Source organism: Lissotriton vulgaris, chromosome 2_1 (assembly GCF_964263255.1).
Source record: "Lissotriton vulgaris chromosome 2_1, aLisVul1.2, whole genome shotgun sequence".
Classification (NCBI taxonomy): Eukaryota; Metazoa; Chordata; class Amphibia; order Caudata; family Salamandridae; genus Lissotriton; species Lissotriton vulgaris.
The window spans coordinates 576,593,233-576,615,814 of NC_141687.1; the positions used below are offsets into that span (position 1 = coordinate 576,593,233).

Sequence of the window (22,582 nt, forward strand, 5' to 3'; positions counted from 1 at the left end):
TGGGAAAGTGGTTATAAACAAAGCGGAGTGCCCAGGTGAAGTGCATGTGACATTATCAAGGAAACACATAGTTACATATAAAACATCAAAGAATTACAGTAAGCAACTGACTCAGGGCCCAAACTAGATCAAGGCAGTCCATTCATCCTGCAGATTTAGTCCCGAATTAAGACTGTCAGTCTTCAAAATCCATTTGAGCTCTTCTCTGTTCAATAAGCGAGTTAGATCACCACCACTGGGTGGGACGGTGACCTGAGAGATCACAGTCCAGCGAATGCCATTTTCCGTGTGCCCTTTCTCCAGAAAATGTTCAACCAACGGGGCATTGGGCGTTTTACAGCGAACACGGCTCCGGTGTTGGGATATCCTCAGCTTGATTTTCTGTTTTGTTTGACCCACGTATATCAAGTTGCACGGACAAAAGATAGCATAGATGATATTGCAACTGTTACAATTGGTGAACGTTCTCAGTACATTTCTCACACTTTTATAAACAAATTCCTTACCACGGCTCGAACAGGCTGGTGCTGGGCACTTTGTGACACTTGATAAACTCTGCCCAGATCAACCTAGCTTTAAATTTGCCCACGGGTATGTCAATCTTCTCTGCATGATGTACAATCCCTTACCTCTGCACGGCCGTGTGGTTCTGCATTGCTGTCTGTACTGCAGTCACTGCACTCTGATAAAACTGTTGCCAGAGGGTGCTGTTCTCACACACCACATCCATGGAGGAGATTTCAAAAGAACCTGAGGGAGAAAATGTGTGAAACTTATATCTTGTTTATCAGGGAACATAAAACCCTTAAATAATCGACAGACATAGTTCAATGGCGCCTGAAAAAGGGGCTTCTGATATAACAAGCTGGTGATAAGATAAACTAAGACAAGAGTCCTGTGACAGGCTTTGGGAAGCATCATTATAGCATTCATCATAGGGCTGTCAGTATGTGGTTTATTTCCAACAGTGTTCGAGCAGGAAATACAATAACAAGGTGGTCTTTTAGTGCTCTCCCGATGTGAGCAAACACGTACTGCAGGAGTGGGGAAGAGGTTGATCAATAGAGAGAAACACCATATCTTAATGGTGCAGAAGGATAGATGGAACTCATTGCCTGTGGTGTATGAGGTAGGGAGTTTCAAAAGGAAGTTGCAAGAACAGGAAAAAGCATAGCCACAACTCTGGTTGAATCGTGGAGACTCTTTCTTGTCAAAATAGTGTATTGAATTTTATGGTACAATGAAAAGTCTATACAAAACGACCACTGAAAAGGTACATGAAAGGTTTTAAACTCATTAAAATACAGATTATGAGGAATTCCCGTAAAGAGATAAATACGTAAGATACCATAATTAAAAAGAAAAGAAAACAAACAAAAATTAAATACAAATATACAAAGTAGAGCCACTAAATTACAATGCAAACATATACACGTTTTATACTTAACCCTATATAATAATAATAGTACATCTTATAAATATAATGCTATGTAATCATCAATCGGTTTCTAAAATAGTTGATAAGTAGAAGTTCTATGAACAGCACACCAAAGAGTTCAATTAGCTCATTGTCTAGAACAAATTAATCACAACCACTATGTATGGACTTATCATAAAGAAGCATTTTTCAAGTTTATGGCAATTGATTTTAGAGCAGCAGAGAGCAAAAAGTCCAATCATTTGTTCTGCAAATCTGATGTAGGATAATGAAATAGATTTACAAATCAGCATATCAAAAGAGAGATAATCAAAGATTTAAAATATTTTCTTAACGATATCCCGGATTTCTTTCCAAAAATTTGAAACAATAGGGCATTCATATACAACATGTCTTAAGGAGCTGAGACTCAGATTACAATGCCCACAAATTGGAAATGTAAAAGCTTTAAAGTATATAACTTCAAAGGAGTCCATTAACAATTAAACAAAATATACGAGTTTGCTTGATATAAAGCAACAGGAAGCCAACCAGATATATTAATCATTCATATTAAGCTCCATATATCTAGGGAAACAGATATGCCAATTTCATTGGTCCAAACGGTATAAAAAATGATTATTATTCTCATTGGAATTATTCCATTTTTTGTAAAACTTTGAAACCGAATATAGGGATGCAGTGAATGTTTAAATGTACATTTCTAAATCAGATGTGACAATCTCAGCTAGTTTATAAAGAAAGGAATTAAGGATGGAATTACACAAAATATCATTTTTATAACTCTCAGAAGAAGGTAAAATAAACAGTTTTTGGAATTCAGGAAAAAAGTTAAAAACGTGTTACTATAACAGCTATATATGCTTTAAGTAAAAAGACCTGCTTTAATCCAAGATAGCCAAAATTGTGTACTACAAGTTAGCCTAATGAATGGGTATACCAAAACTACAGTTTCAAGGTATTTGAAATATGAGATTGAAAAAGAGAGTAAAAATCTTGCAAAATCAATTTTGTGGATTTAAGAATGGCAGACGATTTTAGTAAGGTGCTAGAATTAGATATAGTTAATAACGCAGGTAAAGGAAAGGGAGAGACTGATTCTTGTTCAAAAAGAAGCCAAGTGGATGACTTAGATATGTTCGTATGGCCAAACCAAAATGACTCTTGTTTTAAAATAAAAGCTTTATGACATTTAAGAAAATCCAGCAAGCCAAAAACACCAGTAATCTTTGCGCGTTTTAATTTGTTGTAGTATAAATGAGGTGTTTTGTAATCCAAATAAATGTAGATATGTTTATCAATATTTGTATAAAACTGAAGAGGTCATTGAGTTGGTAGTATAGATAAAAAGTTTAAAAAATTGTGGTGCAATAACCCTTTTGTCATATTGCATTTTCCCCACCAAGATAAATGTAAGGAAGACCTATTGTAAAATTATCTTAAATGTAAGTGAGAATGTGGTCATCATTCAAAGTAAGTGACTGTTTAATAGAGTGAGAGAATAAAACACCTAAATATTTAAGGTTTTCTTTTTGCCACATTATATCATTGTTGGTAAACCTATCTGGGGTACCATGAATATTCAAAGGATAGAATTCTGTTTAATTGGTGTTTAAAGAGTAGCCTGAAACTTGGGAGAAGGTTTTTATTACATTACGCATTGGGGAATAGAGGAGTCAGGATTACTAATATGCAAAAGAACATCATCTGCATACGCTGAGGATTTAATGATGACGATGTTAATAGTAAGCCCTTGAATTTCATTAGAATTCCTGATGGCTGCACGTAGTGGATCAATAGCAAGTAAAAAAAGCAATGGTGATAAGGGACAAAGAGCTGAAAAGTGCTGGAAAATTGGCAGTTACTGTATAGTCTGGCAGAAGGACCTGAATACAGTGCTGACATCATACGAATAAATGAACTACCAACATGTAATGCAGTCAGGGCCAGTGGACTTTATCAAACGTTTTTTCAGCATCAGAAGCCAGGAGGCCGGAGGGAAGTGAAAAAGATGAACTAGTTTCAGTAGCATGTAATAAAAATCTAGTGCTATTAACAGAGTATCTATTTTCATGAAACCTGTTTGATCTACATGAATAACATTATCAAGAGTAGATGATAATCTGGTAGCTAGACTTTTTACATAAGGCTTACAATCTTAATTTATTGAAAATACTGGCTGAAAGTTTGAAACTTTGGTATGATCTTTGTTAGGTTTCAGGAGAACCATAATCAAGACATCAGAGAAGGAGCCAGAGTAGATGAGAAAAAAGGTGAGGAGAAAACTCTTTATAAAAGTCTGTGTGGGATACCATCTGGACTAGGAAATTAATGTGTTTTCAGAGATAGAATGGTGGATGTAATCTCCTCTAAGGAGATTGTCATCTGCAGTTTAGATTGAATTTATTGAGACATTTTAAATAAACCACAAGACTCTAAAACTGTATCAATAATATGAGTATACAGAACGGAAGGATTATTGTATAGGGTAGAATAATGATCTATAAATGGATTAACATTTTTTGCATGTGTAAAACGAATTTTTCCTTTGGAACAATGAACAGCATAGATTTGATTTTTATCTCTTCTAATACAAAGGTAATTTGCCAGGAGCCTCTCAGATCTGTTAGCACTAAAACAAAATGTGGCCTTATCATTCAAAACTTGGATGCCAGCTTTTTTTAAACAAATAATATAATTCATTGCAAAGTTTTTGGTGGTGTACTCTGTGGGCAAGACTATTAAAAGTAATAAATAGGTATTCATATTTAGCTATTTTTTATCCAACTCTGATAAAGGCTTTAAAGACATCCCAACAATTGACATATGAAGTAGAGGCTTGGATTAAATGGTAAACGGCCATTCATGACAGATAAAATGTTGGCTTATTATTACCATTAGGAACAATGTTAACATTATTACACCATCTTTGTTGAGAATCCTGAGTGGAACCTAGTTGTAGCACTAAATAAATGACCTCCTGGTCAGAAACATTAATATTAGCAATAATAGGATCTGAAATTGAATTGATTAAATTACAAGAGGTTAATAAGTAGTCAACTCAGAAATAAAAATTATGAGGATTAGACAAAAAAAGTGACATTTTTATCTGTTGGGTGATGTAAGTGCCAAATATCTTCACGTTTGTTAGTTTTAAAGAAGGTTTTAAGAGCATTAAATGCTGTAGGTGGCCCAAATGCAACTGAGGCTCTACTGTCTAACAGGGGATCAAAGTCTCCTCCAACAGTAAAGGGAACATTAGGTAGTTTGAGCACTTCAGAGGTAAAGTTGGACCAGAATTTTGGATCATCTGCTGTTGGACCATAAACATTGATAAAATATACAATTGTAATATCAGTTTTTATTTTAACTATCATATATTGACCCTCTGTATCAGAATGCTTATGTAAAATTTGGCAGTATCAGACCACAGGAGGTAGCCCCCACAAGGAGCCTGGGGCAATAATCTGTATCAAACAACAATGTCTCAAATATGGGCATTATTTAAGGAGCAAATATACGTAGCATGATTAATAGCAACGGATTTAATCAGAAAGAGGAGAAACACAGGAAGGCACATTCATGTGAAGGTAGCTTGTATTAGACATCTTGGACATATTCAATTCATATGTACATGCACATGAGGAAGTAGCAGTGTGTTACATTAATGAACATCTTACTAACACGATACTTTGCACAAGTGCTTGTAGAATTTGTGACGGCGCAAGTGACATGTGACGTGATATATATACAGCGATGGTGATGGGCGCAACAGGTGCAGTATCAATCCAGCGTGCGGGAGCCAATCCCGGTATTCAGCAAGCCGGCGTGGAGAAAAGAATAGCAACTCCATTTTTTGTTAACAGCAGGGGAAAAAGAATATTACCTACCCATTTCTTATTCATGTACAATAACCTTGTATCATCTATTTGAGTTCCTTAAATCAAACAGGTATCAGCTTCATGGCATGCCATATAATCTAAAGTTTTCATATGTTTAACAGGGTGTTATAAACCTTTAACATTAAAAGAAACAATTTTCCTTCTGCTAACGTTGAACAATTTTCATTCTGCTAACATCCATTTTCATAAATGACAGAGAACAATATGAGAATAGAATAAAGATAATCATTTACGAAAAATAGTAGTTTTAAGAAGAATTGAAAAGAGGAACACAAAAACATTAATAGAGCTCCAGAATCTCACACACACGCATGCACAAGAATAGCCAGAGGGACGAAAATGGTCTGATGAATAAAATCAGGGAAAAGGCTAGCCAACAGATGAGAAGGAGTAGTATTAACAGTAGACTCAAGTGGAAGTCTCAATTGTATCCATAGAGAACAGTGGAAGGGTCACTCAAGCCATATTCAAAACCAGAGCATCACAGTCTTGGACGTAGCACGGTAAATTCTTTGTGAATATTAACAGTTTTTTTGGCAAATTCGTGCTGAAAGAACATTTTGTTTCAGTTGACCAGAAGTGATGGAATATCTCTTGCTGCTGTCTGATTCAGCATCAAATGATGATGGCGCAGTACCTTAAAAATCATTTGACAAGGTTAGGTGTGATTTGGATTGCGATGTGATAGAATTCTGTGTGCTTTGTCAATTTAAAATATTTCTGCACATTTTAAATGCAAAAGGCCAGGTAATAAGTTATCCAGATAACATCTACAAGCATTGCCTTCCACACCTTCTGGTAGATTAGAAATGTGCAGATTATATTGCCTATTATGCTTTTTTAAATATACTCAGAGTTTACTCATCTGCAGAACAGTGGCTGAAATTGGCATAAGGCTGTACATTTTTGATTTGTTATCTTGAATTTTGATTGCATTGTCTGTGACTTTCATAGACAGACTGCCCATATTCTTACATATATTTTTAGTTTCGGAGGCAATATTGTCTGCATTAGAATAGACAGCTTGTAATTCTTCCAATAATGTGGATAAAGAAGGTTCATTAGTATCCACAATTTCTGACTTGACTAAGGGAGAAGTTGTTTGCTTGTGTTTATTGTTAATGACGTGCACACTTTTCCCCTCCATTTTCATAAAATACTGCAAAAAGATAAGAAAATTGAAAAAAAGTTGAAAGGAATCAAATTAAGTCACCACAATAGCAGAAGGTGCAGCAGGTAAAACCAGCTGTAGGAGTGGTCTAAACCTCAGCTGCACCATTTCCTGGAAGCAGCTCGGCCCTTCCAGGAATTTCAGTAGCAAGATGAGGGAGAGACTGATGGGCAGTTTAGTAGCCACTCTTCAGAGAAAAACTCAAAGCATATCACCAGTGGCAGTATTCTGGTGAAGTGTGGGCAAAGAAATTGCATCCAGGTAAAAACAATGAGGCTAAACTAGCCTATTATAGTGGAAAATATAATCAATAAAAAGGGGCATCGGGAGAGCTACCGGGACAGCCTTCTTGATTTGCATGCTCTCACAATTCCCCGTAGAGCCTCTTTCTAATGGTTAGGTTTAGATATCTGGGCGGAGAGCAGGAGGCCTTTGTAATAAGTGACCACACCACAATTAGGTTCAGATACTTTATTGAGGTATGAAATCAACGACATCCATAGCCCTGCCAGTCAGGTACTGATCAGGAGTGTGACTTAGAATGTTGACAGCGCCATGGGTCAGCCCAACCGGGGCATGAAAGGGAGGGGGAACGGAATGTACCAACTTTGACATTTAGGAAATTACAACAGCCTTGTTGGTATTAGGACCATTGCACGGCTTGAAAGCATAAACTGATTCTTTGGAAGGTGCAACTAAACAGTAGTGGAAAACTTAGACACAGGCTTTTACTATAGTTCTGCTTGGAGAAGATGAAAATGTTGACGATGGGGAATTTGTCAATGAAATGCAGGTAGCACATTATTTCATTTAATTTATGTATTTATTTTTGTGCAGAGAGTGCACAGTTAGAAGAACAGGAAATCAGTGTCTGGCTTGTCTGGGAAACTTAAGAGAATTTGAGAACAGTAAAGGAGATATGGGGTTTAATTGCAGCCATGTATACCCCCGGCCATTGCCTAGCCTAGTACTGTCATTCTAAAGAGGAAACTGCAATGGAAGCAGCTTGAGATTCCACACTGAATTTTCAAGTAGTTAAGACAGTGGCCAGTACATTAACAAGTGCGTTTTTACCACCAGCAAATAGTAGATCCTACAAGAAATATAAAAGACAGTAGGCATTGTTGACTTACAGACACTGGAGCCCTTCGTGTTGGTCAGAGACGTTACCAGCCAATAAACCCATTCATAGTAGTGTTGCATGTCAGGCCAGCACTCCTCAGTCGAGGGATCACAGGCAAATTTCTGTGGAAGAAGCAGACTCACATTGTAATTTCCTCCAGACCACAAACACTGAGTGAAGAGAAAAAGTCAAAAAAGGTGCGATGGTCTACAAGAGAGAGTTAACAAAAACGAAATGTGAGCATTTTAGCTGCTGTTAAAATATATGTATATTGTGTGAAGCTGGGTAGAGAGTGGCCGCCCAGTGAGTTCTTAGTCCTAGAAGCCGGCCGCCATCTTAAACACAAGCTTGCACTTGAGCAATGACAAATAGATTTTTTTTTTAAATGTAAAGCAGTAGCAATAAAAGATTGTGCTGTGTACAGCATGAAAGAATGACATAAAGTATTACATGTTTGGCTACTGAATCACTTTTTGTGTGTCAGTTGTCAACTGTGAGCCTGTCACTAGGATGGCAACCTAGCAGCACCACTCACCAGCTGCTAGGACACTCCCTGGCCTCTCTCCTCTGCCACCGAAACTTGTTTCATGCTCGTCTCAGCCAGTGGGTCCTTGCGCCCTTTAAGACCATCACTGTTAAGCTGCCCCTGGGGATTCCTTCCTTCTACTGACAGCACTGGTAGAGCCAATGGGTGTGGGTTGTAAATCACAATACGAGTCAGACCTACTGGGGTTGCATGTCAACACTGCCCTCACTGGTCATCTGTCGCGTGCCAACATTCTGGACGACACCCAGAATGGTTTTCGGGCTGGCCACAGTACGGAGACAGCACTGTTATCTATGGTCGAGCACCTTCGGGTAGTTCTGGATGCAGGTCAAACGGCGGCGCTTGTTTTGTTAGACCTAAGCGCCGCCTTTGACACGGTCTCCCATGACATTCTCCTGCAACGTCTTGAGGAGATAGGGGTGATCGGCACTGCACACCAGTGGTTCCGTTCGTTTCTCAGGGATCGTTCCTTCTGTGTGGCGTCCCCGCCCTACCAGTCCAAATGTCATCCTCTGTCTCTTGGGGTCCCACAGGGTTCCTCACTGAGCCTCACGTTGTTTAACATCTACGTGAGGCCGCTGGCTGAGGTTGTGAAGCTCTGTGGTATGACCATGGTGTCGTACGCAGATGACACCCAGCTAGCGGTCACGATCAGCGGGCACTCTGGGGTAGATGCCCCAAGATTCAGAGAAGGACTCAGGGCGGTGGCTGGTTGGATGACGTCCAACTGTCTCCAACTAAACGCCAAAAAAACGGAGGTGATGATCTTTGGGAAGCGGACGGACCTATGGGGAGATACTTGGTGGCCCTCTGAGCTGGGGCCGACCCCCACTCCGGTTGCGGAGATCAAAAACCTTGGTGTTTGGCTGGACCCTTCCCTCAACTTCGCTGGCCACACCAAAAGGACGGCGGCTTGCTGCTTCGGCATCCTGCGCAATCTGCGCCCTGCCCTTAAATACTTCGATGCCGCAACTCGTCAATTGGTGGTGCAAGCAACGGTTTTGGCGCGGTTGGACTATGCCAGCTCCCTTTTTATAGGATTAAACCAGGCTGAGTTAACCCAACTTCAAAGAGTGCAGAACGCTGCGGCCAGAGCGATCGTAGGTCTTCCTAGGTTTTGCTCGGCCGGTCCATCTTTGCGAGCCTTGCATTGGTTACCCGTTAGGCAGCGGATCCACTTTAAAGTTTTGTGCCTTTCCTTCAAAATTCTGAAGGGCCTATCACCTCCCTTACTGCACCAACTCTTGCGCCCTTACATCCCGGGCCGCACTCTGCGCTCGCTAGACCAAGAATTAGTGGTAGCCCCTCGGTTCAAACTCAGTCGGGTGGGGGGTCGCTCTTTTAAGGTGCGGGCAGCCGCACTCTGGAACGCTCTCCCTTTGAAACTCCGGACCTTTGGTGACCTGCTCTCCTTCCGCAAGGCCGCTAAAACTCATTTATTTTCTGAGCTTTGTTAAATCCTTCATTCCCCAATTTCTTAATAATTATTTCTGTTCCCCAGTTGTGTTGTGTTCGCCACCTTGTCGGTGCGCCGGGACGCTCCTTCGCTGGAGCAGCCGTGCGCAATACAAATAGCACTAACATAACATAACATAACATGCCAAACGAAAGTGGTTTTGACTGACTAAATCTACACCGTGTTTTCATTAATTTGCTGCTGTAGGGAATTTAGACCGGTGCCATCGTAAGTGTAATCCTTAGGGATAGGTGATCAGTTTTGATGCTGTTTGTGACACATCAGGTACCAGAGGTAAGAACCACATTTCCCACACTAAGGTGAGTCAGGCGTTTGGCCTCTATTCATGCTAATGGTGCTATGTCTCTATTTTTTGTGTCAGTATGTTGTTGGCAGCTGTTACATGCGAGGCGTTTTTGACCATTTTTCATAAGAGAACTCAATCTAGGAATTTTTGGTCATGGTTCATTCAGTCAGCAAAGTGGAGTCCTTCTCGTAACCCGGCATGTTATTTGATTTGTTGCTTAGTTGGACTCCCCCCCCTAACGTGTGGTTTAAACCGAGGCAAAGTTGAATAGGTTATCTTGGAAGATTGGTTTTGCCTGGATCACTTTATGTCCATCCCTGGGGTGAGACATGTAGAGCAGAGTTCCAATTCTTTAGGTGGACCTGACCTATGCAACTGGCCTAGCTCAATCCCCAAGACGATGTAAATTGGACATTAAAAGCCTTTTATGATAGCAAATAATTGGCGAGAGAGGTACGCGCCTCGATAAGACAATTCCGCGTGCTAAAACCACCTCGTTTGCAGAGCCTTATCTTTGTTAAGTATTGTCTAATTATCATTGTTTCTTATCGACAGGTTTTAGGGTTCATCAACTGCTGGTAATTCTGCGGGGCTGGGTCAAGGAATCTGATATTGCACCATGCCCTTATGATATGGTATCTCAAACATTCTATTATGTTTTGTCCCAATGTATGCATAATAATTCAAGGGATACATTTACTAATCCCTTGCCGAAGAATTATAATTGTAAACAGGTTAGACCCACACTTTTATACCATCAACTTTTCTCAGATGTGCGCATTTGTTATTTTGTCGCCTGATTTCTTTTTGGAGCTTTAAGAACTAGGAGCCAGATGGGATATGCATGCATTTTTCACTTTACTGCTTTTATGGTACATCTGTTATGGTTTTTATTATTTTAACGAACTAAAGATGAACTGACTGATTGATTAATGTTCACATTACTCACTTCTGGAGTTTGCATGAGGGCCCCTTTAAGGTGACATATTTATTTTTTGTTGTTTGTATGTTGTCTTTAGAACGTGCAAAGCTGCTGCTTTTCCTGTTCCTACTTGATTCTTAGACGCTGGGTTGATATGGTCGCTATGTCGACATTCTTTCCAAAACAGTGACTCACTCCACATACAATTGATAATGAGCTTATTAGACGTTTGCGGCCTTTTGCTGCACCAACATGTGCTTGAGTGCCCTGCTTTCATGTGCACGAAGGTCACACATTCCACAGCACCTCCTGCACTGCGTCATCAATACTTGTTTGCATTGCTTTGCAAACCGCTGAAGTAAAATAATGAATGCCAAGAGCTAATGAAGGAGTGCTTCGACTGCATATTTCTACATTGTTCATTTATGACTTCGTTGCCATTCCCTTTAAAATCACCTTGAAATAGTCACTGTAAGAAGGCCTGGTGAAGCTTAAATTGTAAACGAAAAACCCAGTAATGGCTTAAATGTTGGTCAATGTACATGTTGCGCTCTGGTAACCCTAAATGTGATACATGTTGATGCTAGAGAGATGCAGGCACTGAACTTCAGTGATACGTGTTTATGATTGTATCAAAAAAGACAGTCATGGAAATAGTAGGCATGAAGCAATGTAGTAAAAGAGGCCAAGGATAAAAATGGGCAAAGGAAGTGCAGTAGAGTGTTAATTAAAGTTGAACATTTGAACGAGGACAAAGATTGAGATGCACTATAACATATCATCCCAGACAACTTTCCTGTGACCCCTTTTAGCTCAGAGTTCACCCTCTATTGTTTATGTTGACCCTTTTTTAGCCATTGGATATGTATGGAGACTAGAGGTGTGCGAGGCACTGAAAGCACAAGCCAGGCTCAGGGTCCTACTTGAACCTCAAGCCCATAACGAGCCGAGCTTTCAGGTGGCTTCTGCTATTCACCCTCCCTTCACCCACAATGTGGCACTGTGGCCAGAAGTACCGACTTTGGAATTGGGGAACCAGGTTCGAGTCTTGGCACCCACTCCACATCTTGGGATTCTGGGGAAATCACTTCATTTCCCCATAACTATAAAAATTAACTTGATCTTGTGTAATGTAACTAGTGCTCACGTAAAAAGCTCCAATACCTTCGGTCGAGTTTGCACTATATGAAAACTGCAGAAAAATTGTGAAAAAAAAACAAAAAGCTACCCATCCAGTAGATGATTTGTAGGAAGAAACCAGAAAACCTGGATTAATCATGGCTTCCCCTGCTTTAATTCTGTGAACTATATTTTATTTCACAAAAACTCATTTTTCTTCATTATAGTGTATGATAGCATTTTCTACTATGTGAGTTGAGGATACCAGTTGTAAGTATGGGCGGAAAATTGTACCGCTCGCGGATTTTGCGGATTTTCGGTAAATTCGCAATCCGCGAGATTCGCGAATTTCCCGCAAAATCCGCAAATCCGCAAGCAGCGGATTTTATGGCTTGCTCGCACTGTTCGCGTGAGTTCGCGGCTTCCCAGTTCAACTTCGCGCCCCGTGAATAAGCACTAAATTGCAGAAATACAATCTTAGCAAAACTGAAACTACTTACCAGGTTCAAAAGTTCAAGCTCATCATTAGTAGCCATTTCCTGTAGTGCTTCCTGCGGGGCCCCTCCAGAGTTCAGTTGCCTACTTGCAACTATTATGAGACCCTGCATTGACCCTCAGAATAGTTACACAAAGGTCCTGAATTACAGCTAAGGCAGACAAGCAGGAGCCAGGCTGGAAGTTCAAATCCAGTGACACATTAATCAGCCCCTAATTCATTATTGTCAGTTGGGGCAGGGCAGGTGTTGTAACTAATTTTGCAACAATGAAAGCACTTAGCAAGTGCAAAAGATCACTAATCAGGAAGCACTAAGGAAGCAGGTGCCAGCTAAAAAAATATTCTGTGACACATTAATCAGCCCCAAATTAATTCAGGTCACTTGAGGCAGGGAAGGTGTGCTTTGCTTTGCCACAATAATGTACACTGGACAACCAGAGGGTGCTGTGATGAAACAGAGGGTGGCATGGGTGGGCCAGAGGGTGGCATGAGTAGTCAGAGAGTGGCAGTGGTGACAGAGAGTGGCAGTGATGAAGAAGAGTGTCCCAAACAGGCTGGACACGTAGAAACAACAAGTTCGCAAAACTTGCGACCCGACAGGTAAGTTCGTGTTTGCGAAATTGTACAAAACCCTCGCGAACTGGCAGAAACCCGCGCGAACACAAAAAAAAAAAATTCGCGAGAATTCGCGGATGTTGCGGATTGCGAGTTCGCAAATCCGCAAAATTCGCGAACGCGAGATTCGCAAAATTCGCCCATGCTTAACCAGTTGTACAAAAACGTACTGTGTTTGATTTAATAGACTATATTGTTGCTCTATAATATTGTGGGTCACTATAGGGTTTACAAGGCAACTGTCTTCCCTCTTAGTTCACTAATGGTTCATGGTTAAACGCTATCATTTTCATTAAGTATTTTTCAGTTCAGTGCTGTGATGCGGCCTATTGATGTTAAAGCTTACACATGTTAAAGAAAAACACTTTTTTGAATTTAGAACACACTTAGGGCCGGATTTGGATCTTTTTCAGATTGTACCACCGTTGCTTTTTGGGCAGTCTTTATGCCCGCTGCCTTGGTGGTGTGCTAACTTGATTTAGATGTTGTCTGGTCATTGCAGCGAAGACCGCCGCAGTCCTTCCACCTCCACTAGGAACCTTCTCCTGCGCCGATAGCATCAGAGGCAGAAGCAGCTTTTGGGGGTCTCGCCAAGATTCCTGCCATCCAGGTTATGATATGCCTTTCTGTTGAGACATTTGTGGTTGGAAAACCTCCAAGCTTGAGTTGGAGGAATCGAAGAATAAGGGGCCTTTGTCCAGGTCCTTGCTGTGCTGCTACTTGACCACAACGCCCAGCCACCCTGTGGTCACAGGTATTTAAGGTAAGCTTTTGTGGTGGGTGTACATTTAATAGAGTGTGTATGTTGTAGGTGTGCAATGCTATATGTGAAATTAATGGGCAGTACATTTTGAAAGGTTCTCTGCGCACACTTTTTGTATGTAACAATCAACAGGATTAATCCAAGTTAATTTTGTGCTGCTCCTTCCGTTACACTTTGCCAGAGTGCCAAAATTTTGACAGACTCACAACATATAGATTTATTGAGATGAAAATAAGTAGTACTTACCTGTCTCCACACCATGATGGCCTCACTTCTTCAGGACCCCGCTGCCAGGGCACTCCAAGTGTAACTGGACCATCTAAATGGACTCTGTGGAAACCCGCCAGCATGACCGCAACAGAGTGCAGTTTGACAGCAGAGAAGAACGCCACTGAGGCGGTCTCCTGTCTTATGCCACAACATCTAAATACGGCAGGCAGAACACTGCCAGCTCTACGCAGTACTTGGGATCGCCACCATGGTGGCTTGGCGGTAATACTCCCAAGATGGAAATCAGGCCCTTTATCCTATTTAAGTGATGTTTGTTGTATGATTTACAAAGCAAACATTTTCAGGGCTCAGCTCGTGCACATGCTCTAAGAGCCGAGCTAGGCTCTTGGCTCTGCTTTAACTCTGTTCTCCCTGTTAATTTGTTGGCTTGCCCACCTCCAATGGAGACCAATATATTCATTCAATCATCCCTGAAGGGCCAGAGATGAGTTGTTATTGACACTGCAGCCTTTTCTCCCCCAATATATATGTTAATCTGCAGAAGGGCTAAAGATCAAGCGAACATGAAGACTGAGTCTATCTGTCCATCAGCTTGCCAGCCTGTCCCTCAGTCTGGACGACCGGAACCCTATTTGAATATACTTTTTGGATTATCTTTTTGGCTATGTGTTGAGAGGGAGTCAAAGAGAAAAAGAGAGAAAGAGCGAGAGAGATGCTCTGTACAATCATCTGTGTACATTGCACACTGTCATTTTATATGTGCATGAATGACTATATATTTCATAGTTAATGTGTGTTGCAACTGTAAGTCTGTTCATCTGTGTGTGCATTCATTTCAGCAGCACGTGTTGCTCTTTGGGTGTAAGAATGCCTGAATGTGGATTGCGTTGTCTGTATATGTTAAGTCACTGTATAGCGCACAATGTGCCACTGGTATAGCATTGCACTGCCTATCATACACTAGGAGTGGCTTTCCAAATGTTTCCAATACATCCATCTATGAGTGATACATGCCAATATGAGCATGAATGGTGTGTGTTTTTGTACAAGCTCTATAAAATTTGCAAACCTATTGACTTTGTCAGTGCCTGTTTAACCTTAAAATACACAAGGATTCTTATTCGTATCCCTGTCCTCTCGTGTTTGAAATATTGCTATTGTCTTAATCTTATCCTTCTGACACAACCTTCTGGTGCCTAAATCCTCCATTAACTTCCTTCATCCAGGGCCGGACTGGCCGTAGTGGGCATCAGGCGTTTCCCTGAAAGCTGGAAGGATGGGAGCTGATTTTGCAGCAGTGGGGGCTGGGTTTGTTACTGGAGTCCAGTTTTGAAGCAGTGCTGCAATATTGGCCCCTGGTAACAAAAACAGCAGTTCTACACAATTGCCCCACCCCCCCCCCCGGGTCCGGCCCTGTCTCAACCCCTCCCTATTTTCCCATGTTACTCTGACCCTTGAATTGCTTTCAGTGTGTAGCAGTCACACCTTTGACTCTCACTTTTCACTGTTATAGACGTAACTGGTGTAATACTTTCTAGCACAATTGCTCGTAATTATTGCAAAATTACTCATAGTTGTGCTTAATTGGGTGAGAAGCATAATCCACTATTTAGCACATATTTCTGAGTGCACTATGAACTTTGTGGCCAAAATGGGCCAGAGGATGTACTGCACTTTAAGAAAATAACACTGAAAGCTACAGGGCACAAACAGCAGTATGCTCCTGCAGTAGGATTTTTGCTCCAAATGACTTCTAATTATTTAAACCTGTTTAGTTGCTTAATTTCTATAAGTTTACATCACAAGAGTAATGCATAATTACTGAATTACTCTGATCACTCCAGCGTAATAAAAATTTCTCCCAGGTCTATTCTGTATTCATTCAAATTACTGATGTCCTATTTCATAACTCCTTCCGCTCCATCCCTATGTCGCTCGTTCGCACTTCCAGCTTCTGGACACTGGAATGCTCCCTTTCTTTGATCAGTCTCCCGATGCAGATGCCCGCAGCATTTTATCTTTGGCCTTCTGTAACCTGGCACGTGTTACCCTATTGAATGTTTTTGCTTATTTTTATTTGTTCATTGCTTTAGAAAACACACTCAATAAAGTCAATGAAATTGAATGAAATATCCCCAAGGGTGAAATGTTACCAAGGTTATATAAGAAATATCATACACTATAAATTATGTGAATCATTACAATGGTATGTAACATGGAGGGTGCCTCCAGACCTCAGGATCTGCTCTTGCCTGACTTTGATCAAACAAAAGCTAAAATTATATACATATTCAAAGAGGCGCTTGCTTTACTGAACCTTGGGACTTTCTCCCACCTCCTCATAGGACAAGCCCTCTAAGAGCTGATGCATCCATCGAAGAAGATGGTAACTGTATTAAGGTCAGGATGGACAGAGGGTTACTACAGTTACAGTCTTCTTTGATGGATGCTTGGCCATAATGTGCATTAGGGGAGAGAGAGGGCAACCTTGACATGTTCATCTATTCATGTGGAAAGCTATGAAAGCTAAGGCGTTGCTGAGCACACTGACCACTGACTATGAATACTGAGCTTTGCCAATTCCAAAATAAGCCCAGATGTCATTCTTCGTATAGTTTTAAATAACCAATTCACCTAGTTTGTCTGCATCCAGTGATAATGCCCCAAACGGATCCTTGCTTCCTTCGCGTTTCCCACTGACTAGTATGAGCAGTTAGTCATCCTTTACCAACATCTGGCGAAAAACTGCCTGATACCAGCCATGGTGGAAGATCCTAAAAGCCTTATCAGTTTGGTTGCACTCTTAGATAGCAGCCCAGGGAGGTGTATGTGATGCAATAACTCCAAATGAAACAAATATTGGACATGCAATAAGGCGTGCAGTGTTCCTTGCACAATTCTCAATTTTTGATTGTTATTCATTGTGGGCATGGCCATTCCAGTCTTTTCCCTTTAATACACGGCTCTGCATATGTTCAGGCTGTCCAATTTTTCGCAAATCTCTTCTGAGAGTAAGAGATCGTCACAAAAGTATTAATAGTGCGCTGCACAGTAATTTACATAAAAACCAGTTCTGTGCCACATTGTTTTAATGAAAATGCCCTCAGGTCTGTACTGGAAAATAAAATCAACACTGGTAAAAAAGTTCAGACCAGCACCACACGGCAGGAGGTGCATTGGACGCGGGTATGGGACGTTCATGGTCGGGTCACGACATTGCATGCAGCTCTTTTCAGGCAGCGCCCTACCCTACTTGGAAAATGTCAGAGGGTCACAATGGCAAGGCTGGCCCTAACAGTCATTAGGCCAACCTCCAAACAGGCCTTCCGAGAGGTTTGCCCTGGCTCTTGTGTTTCTTCGCGTAGGTTTCCTGCGACTAACATGCCACTTCAAATTGTTCACATCGTTTTGATGCACCCGTTAGAGAGAGCAGATGAAAAAAAAGTATAGGGCTTATTTACAAGCCCCTTGCGACACTTTTGCCTCATTTTTAACATGGGAAAAGTGACGTACATGTGGCGTAAGGGGCTTGTAAACACTACATATAAAGAGGTGATGTACTGGAGCTTTAGAGAGGGCTGTTTTGTTGCACGTGTTCTATTTTTGGACTCCCCCTCTATCTGGTAGTGCTAGTTCATGTCTGCCCCGCCCTGCTCTACCACATTCTTCTGAGAAGTTACTGGAAACAGCCTTTATTAAGCACAACAGAGGCGTGGCCTGCTCGCTTTGCCTGCGCGTTACACCCGGAGAGACAAGACAGCTGCTCAATTAACATGAATGAAAAGAATCCATTAAAGACGCTGCAGGCGAGCCATCTCCAGCGTCAGCGCCGGAAGTTCTCGAACGCAGTGGAATCTACCAATGACTTAGCGCCAGCGCAGCCTTGCTAAGATGAGCCTCACTGCGGGCTGCAGACGGTGGTTTGGACTAGTATAATCGTATGCAGGTTAGTGGGGCCGTGTGAGGCCTTATGCTAGGGTAAAGATGTGGCACAGGTTCTGGAACCCAAACAATACACACATACACTCACACAACTCGTTCCTTACTTTCATAAACCCCTACTAACAATGCAACACCATAGTCTTGTCTCAACATGCACTTCGCCTGATACCGGGAACATGTCCTCGTGTCAATTCTTGAGGACGCCATTATGCAGCAGGTACGCATATGGGGGCACCCTGCACCCTGCATCACCTGTCTGCAGCTTTGTTTCATGATCGGATGGCCTCTTTATTTATGCGAATTGTCCCATCTTTCGCACCGTCCCCACCATGAACATTATCTTTGCGCTAAGCTGCAGCACCCGCCCAGGCTGGGGTGTGGGAGGTGATCAGTCAGTGAAGAAGAAATGTTTGATATTTTGCCAAAATGTTAGGACTGCCACAATCCAACTAAGCCATTTTCAGCCCAGTATATGCAGCAGTTTTGCTTCCTAGGATGCTGTGTTATTTCACATGGTTTGAGGTATAAGGTTGAAGGTAAATAGTCAGTGTCTAGTTTGTCACCCATCTAAGTTTAACTAATGGCTGCTATTCAATGTGTGGAGAGTTTAACTTATCTACACAGAAAAATATGCATATGGACCCGGGAAGTGAAGCCATGTATTACAAGAATATATATTCCATTCCTGTAATTGCCCAAAATGGTTTTGTTTATTATCTATTTTCTGTACTGATGGATTGCACTGTTGTTTTAATAAAAAGAAGTTAAAAAAAATATATGCATATGGAACCTGTTCATGGCCAATGTCATAAAAGAGTTTAGCTTAAGAGATTTTCCTCTCCCGAAGGGCTGCAAGCAGGGCTAAAACAATATCAAACAAGCATTAATGACCAGCAGCTAAAACACCATGTCAGCAAAGTTATGTTAGGATTCTTCTCCTACCTTTCCAACTGGCAGCAGTTAGTTCATATGGGGACTGCCAGGCCCTAATACTTCCCTATCCCCTTCGGTGTCCACCTGCATTCATCTGGATCGGATAAGCTATTCACATGGTGTTGCAAAGTCATCCTGTGCCCTGGGCACCCCCAACTTTTTTGCTGAATGGTACTTGTGGGTAACTGACTCTGACTGACCCTGGGCTCTGCCTAACCAGGCCCAGGGCCAGTGCTATGCTGAAAGAAACACATTTAGAATACAGTGAAAACACCTAAATACAATAGGGTACACTATGGTATGGGTACACCTGTGATTGGCATGACGTACCTCCTAGGGCCCTAGTGCATATTAGGGCAGGGGATGAAAACTATCTATCAGCCCCTAGTATAAATAGGGCATGGCAGTTTAGTGGCCAGCAGCTCTTTTGCACTTGCATGTGTGCACTATTGAAGCCTGAGGTCAGTTTTAAAAGTAGCCCTGGGTAGCAGGACTGCCTTTAAAATGTAAATTGTACTTAAACTCGACTTTGGGGTTTAGGACACTTAAAGATGGATAACCTCCACTGTTTTGGCATATTAGGAACCCCATGGTCTAGCCTAGGTGTCCCAGGGGTGGAGGGTCAGGTATTTATAAGGTAGACCCTTATAAAATGAGTCTTAAATGCCCTGGAATAAGTGAAATTTCACATTTCACTCCCCACATTGTGCTAAAGTGCTGCCCAAATTCGGCGTTGATGATAGGAGCACTGTGGAGGGAGGATCTGCAATATTTCCACAGATCCAGAACCACCAAAGCCTTGCTAGTTGTTCCACGGGGTGGGGGACCTGTAGATATAAGCAAAGTACTTATGAAATATGTTTTTGTAAGTCCTGGTGCTGGAAAAATTGCCCATGTCATTTTTCCCATTGCAAATCCCCTGTCACAAAGGTCAGTCAACAGGTTAACATAGCAGGAAGTTATTAAATAACAACTTTTGATAGGAGAGGGCTAGAAGTGCCATTCAAAGACTTCCCCGATTGGTATTAATAAACTCAAGAATATGATATGGTTGAATTTCTCCCAAAGTGTACATACAAGAAGTTATAAGACTTTCTTGTTTGTAAGTCCAGATTCAGCCTTCCAGTGGTCTGTCCTGATTGGTCAGAGTAAGGGCCGGACTATACACCGGAACCGGCCCTAGCAAACAGCTCGGCCGGCTCCCCCTGTGGTGAGGGGAGGTGCAGCTGAGCTGTTAGCGAGGGCCGTTTTAGACAATTTTGTGACAGGGGCCGATTTTGCAGACCCCGGTAACAAAAACGGCCCCCTGGGGCCCAAAACCGGCCCCAACCTGGCAGCGCACCGGGGAAATGCCCGGTGCCTGCTACAGCCAGGCCGGCCCTGGTCAGAGTTAAGTAGATTAGCCAACCTGCCTTGAAGAGGTGATAAAGAGTCCCTGGGGTTAACCAGCTCTGCTGGGAGGGCAGTATGCTGCTACACAGGAATGCCAGAGCAGGGGGAGGAGTCGTAAACCATGGTCTTCAAAGAGTAGAGGAGGTCTTAGTGTCATTTGCAACTCTAAACTTTCACCTCAGCCAGAGCTAGGCTTAGGAAAGTAATGCACAGATGCAAGGGGGAGAGTTTATGAACATTAGACATCCTAGGGGTGTGTTTACCCAGCTCTTACCTCCCTGCTGGAAAATCAGCCATTATGAATTTGGAAGATTTGGTGCAGTCTGGGACAAAATAATAACCACACTCTACAGGATGTGGTCATATTCTTGGGGAGTTGGCCTGCTATCTTTGATCAGCAGTGACCTCCTGCTTGGCCCAGAGAACTGGGAATTAGTATCTGAGAGGGGTAGAGCCTCTCAGATCTGCTGCTTGAAACTTAAGGAAGCAAGACCTTGCCATGCTGAAAAGAGAGGGGTGCAAAGTTCTAAGGCCTGTACTCTGAAGACTAAAACCAGCTGAAACTACAGCCCTGTGGATTACCTTGCTGCAAAAGCACTAAAAAGTGGACTCCCTGCAAGATGCAGGTTAACAGAGCTCACTGGACCATCACCACCAAGGATCCTCAACCTGGTGAACACCAGTAGATTTGTAAGGCTTTTGTCCAAGAGGATTGTGGGAACTGAAGTCCTCAACTTTCAATGACCATCTTGGAGTTTCCAGACCCTTGGAGTGAGTTTGAGACACTTTAAGACCCCTTGAGGAACTTCAGGAAGAAGTTCAAGAAGTTTGGAGAACTTTGGAGCAACTTTGAAAAATATCTCCATAGAGGGACCGACTCAACCGGGCCAGCTAAGCCACCTGCCTTAAACCGCGAGCCGGCCAAGCCATCCAGATTTGTCCCGCTAAAAGCTCCGTAGGTCCAACTTCCAGAGTTTGACCGGGGTGTAGAAGATATCCAAGGCCGGCGAATCCTCATCGAATCCGGCCTGGTGAGGAGCATCAAGGGACCGCGCAAGAAAAAGCTCTGTATATGTTTCTAAGTCTGAACGAAGGAAAGGTGACCGGGAGCAACCGTGAAAGCCAAGCTGCCTGCCTTCTACTGTGTGTCGGCCTGGATCCTGGGTTTGTCCCGCAGAAATGCTCTGGAGGGCGGACTTCCCTAAGTTTGACTGGCAGCTCATTGCAAGGCAATCCGGTGAACCCTCACCGAATCGGACTGGATGAGAGCTTCGAGGGACCCAGAGAAGAAAAGCTCCAGAAAAGTTTCTAAGTTCAAAGGTAAAAACTGTGACTCGGACCTACGGCAAGTGGTTGCCGCTCAGGGTTCCATCACGGTCGGCCTGAAACTTTGACTATCGTGACCAGATATCCCAATAAGGTTCTATATGTTTCTAAGTGCTATATAATGCTAAATCTTTGAAAATTCATATCTCCTGTTCCCTACATTGGATTTTTGTTGTTATGATGTCATTTTGAAGATACAAATATTTTCTATTATTATAAATTGGTGTTGGATTTTTATTATGTGTTGTGTCTTAATTATTTACTGAATTGGTGTCTTTAAATGCTTTACATACCTGTCTTTGAAGTTAAGCCTGCCTGCTCGCAGGAAAGCTACCAAGGGTTGAGCAGAATAATTTTCTAAGACCTATGCTGAGTTCTATCATGTATTAGTGGACATATTGCCAGTGGCAGACCTACATTTGCCCCTACCAATAATCCACTTTCCAACACATGGACATGGGTAATTTGAGAGCTCTGGTATATAATCTCAGCATCCGGTAACCAGAAACCTCCTCTATACGCTTTGCTAACACCCCTCTGGTTGGGTGATGGAAAGCAACTCATATCTTTCAGGTGCAGACGGAAGTACCTTAAGGAGCACGTAGACTAGAAGCACAATAGACAATCCCATTCCATCCGGTCAATCTGCCAAAAAGAATACAAGCTGTCAAGACCTTATAAAATATCAGGAAGCTGAACTTACTCGTGCACAGCTGGTATAGAGATCCAAATAATAGGGCAGTAGATGCAGTAATGCTGGTGGCCCTGGCAAACAGAATCGAGACTCTTAATGACGAGTTTCACCTTACAGCATGGTCAGAAAGGCATGAATGGGCTGGAACTCTAGCAAATCACCACCCACCATGGCAAAGAGTTTTGCCTTTCTTGAAGGTGTTGGC

General features: G+C 42.2%; 1 protein-coding gene across 1 annotated transcript in view; it reads right to left on the minus strand.

The window, feature by feature from the left end:
* LOC147730764 (uncharacterized) overlaps positions 1–22,582 on the minus strand; it is a 625,137-nt gene that overhangs the window by 355,800 nt on the left and 246,755 nt on the right. Inside the window, exons 10-11 of the mRNA XM_086955578.1 lie at positions 7,645–7,756; positions 630–750 (exon numbers count right to left, since the gene is read on the minus strand). Of these exons, the coding sequence (XP_086811704.1) occupies positions 630–750; positions 7,645–7,756 (233 nt within the window). The remainder of the gene's footprint in view (positions 1–629; positions 751–7,644; positions 7,757–22,582) is intronic.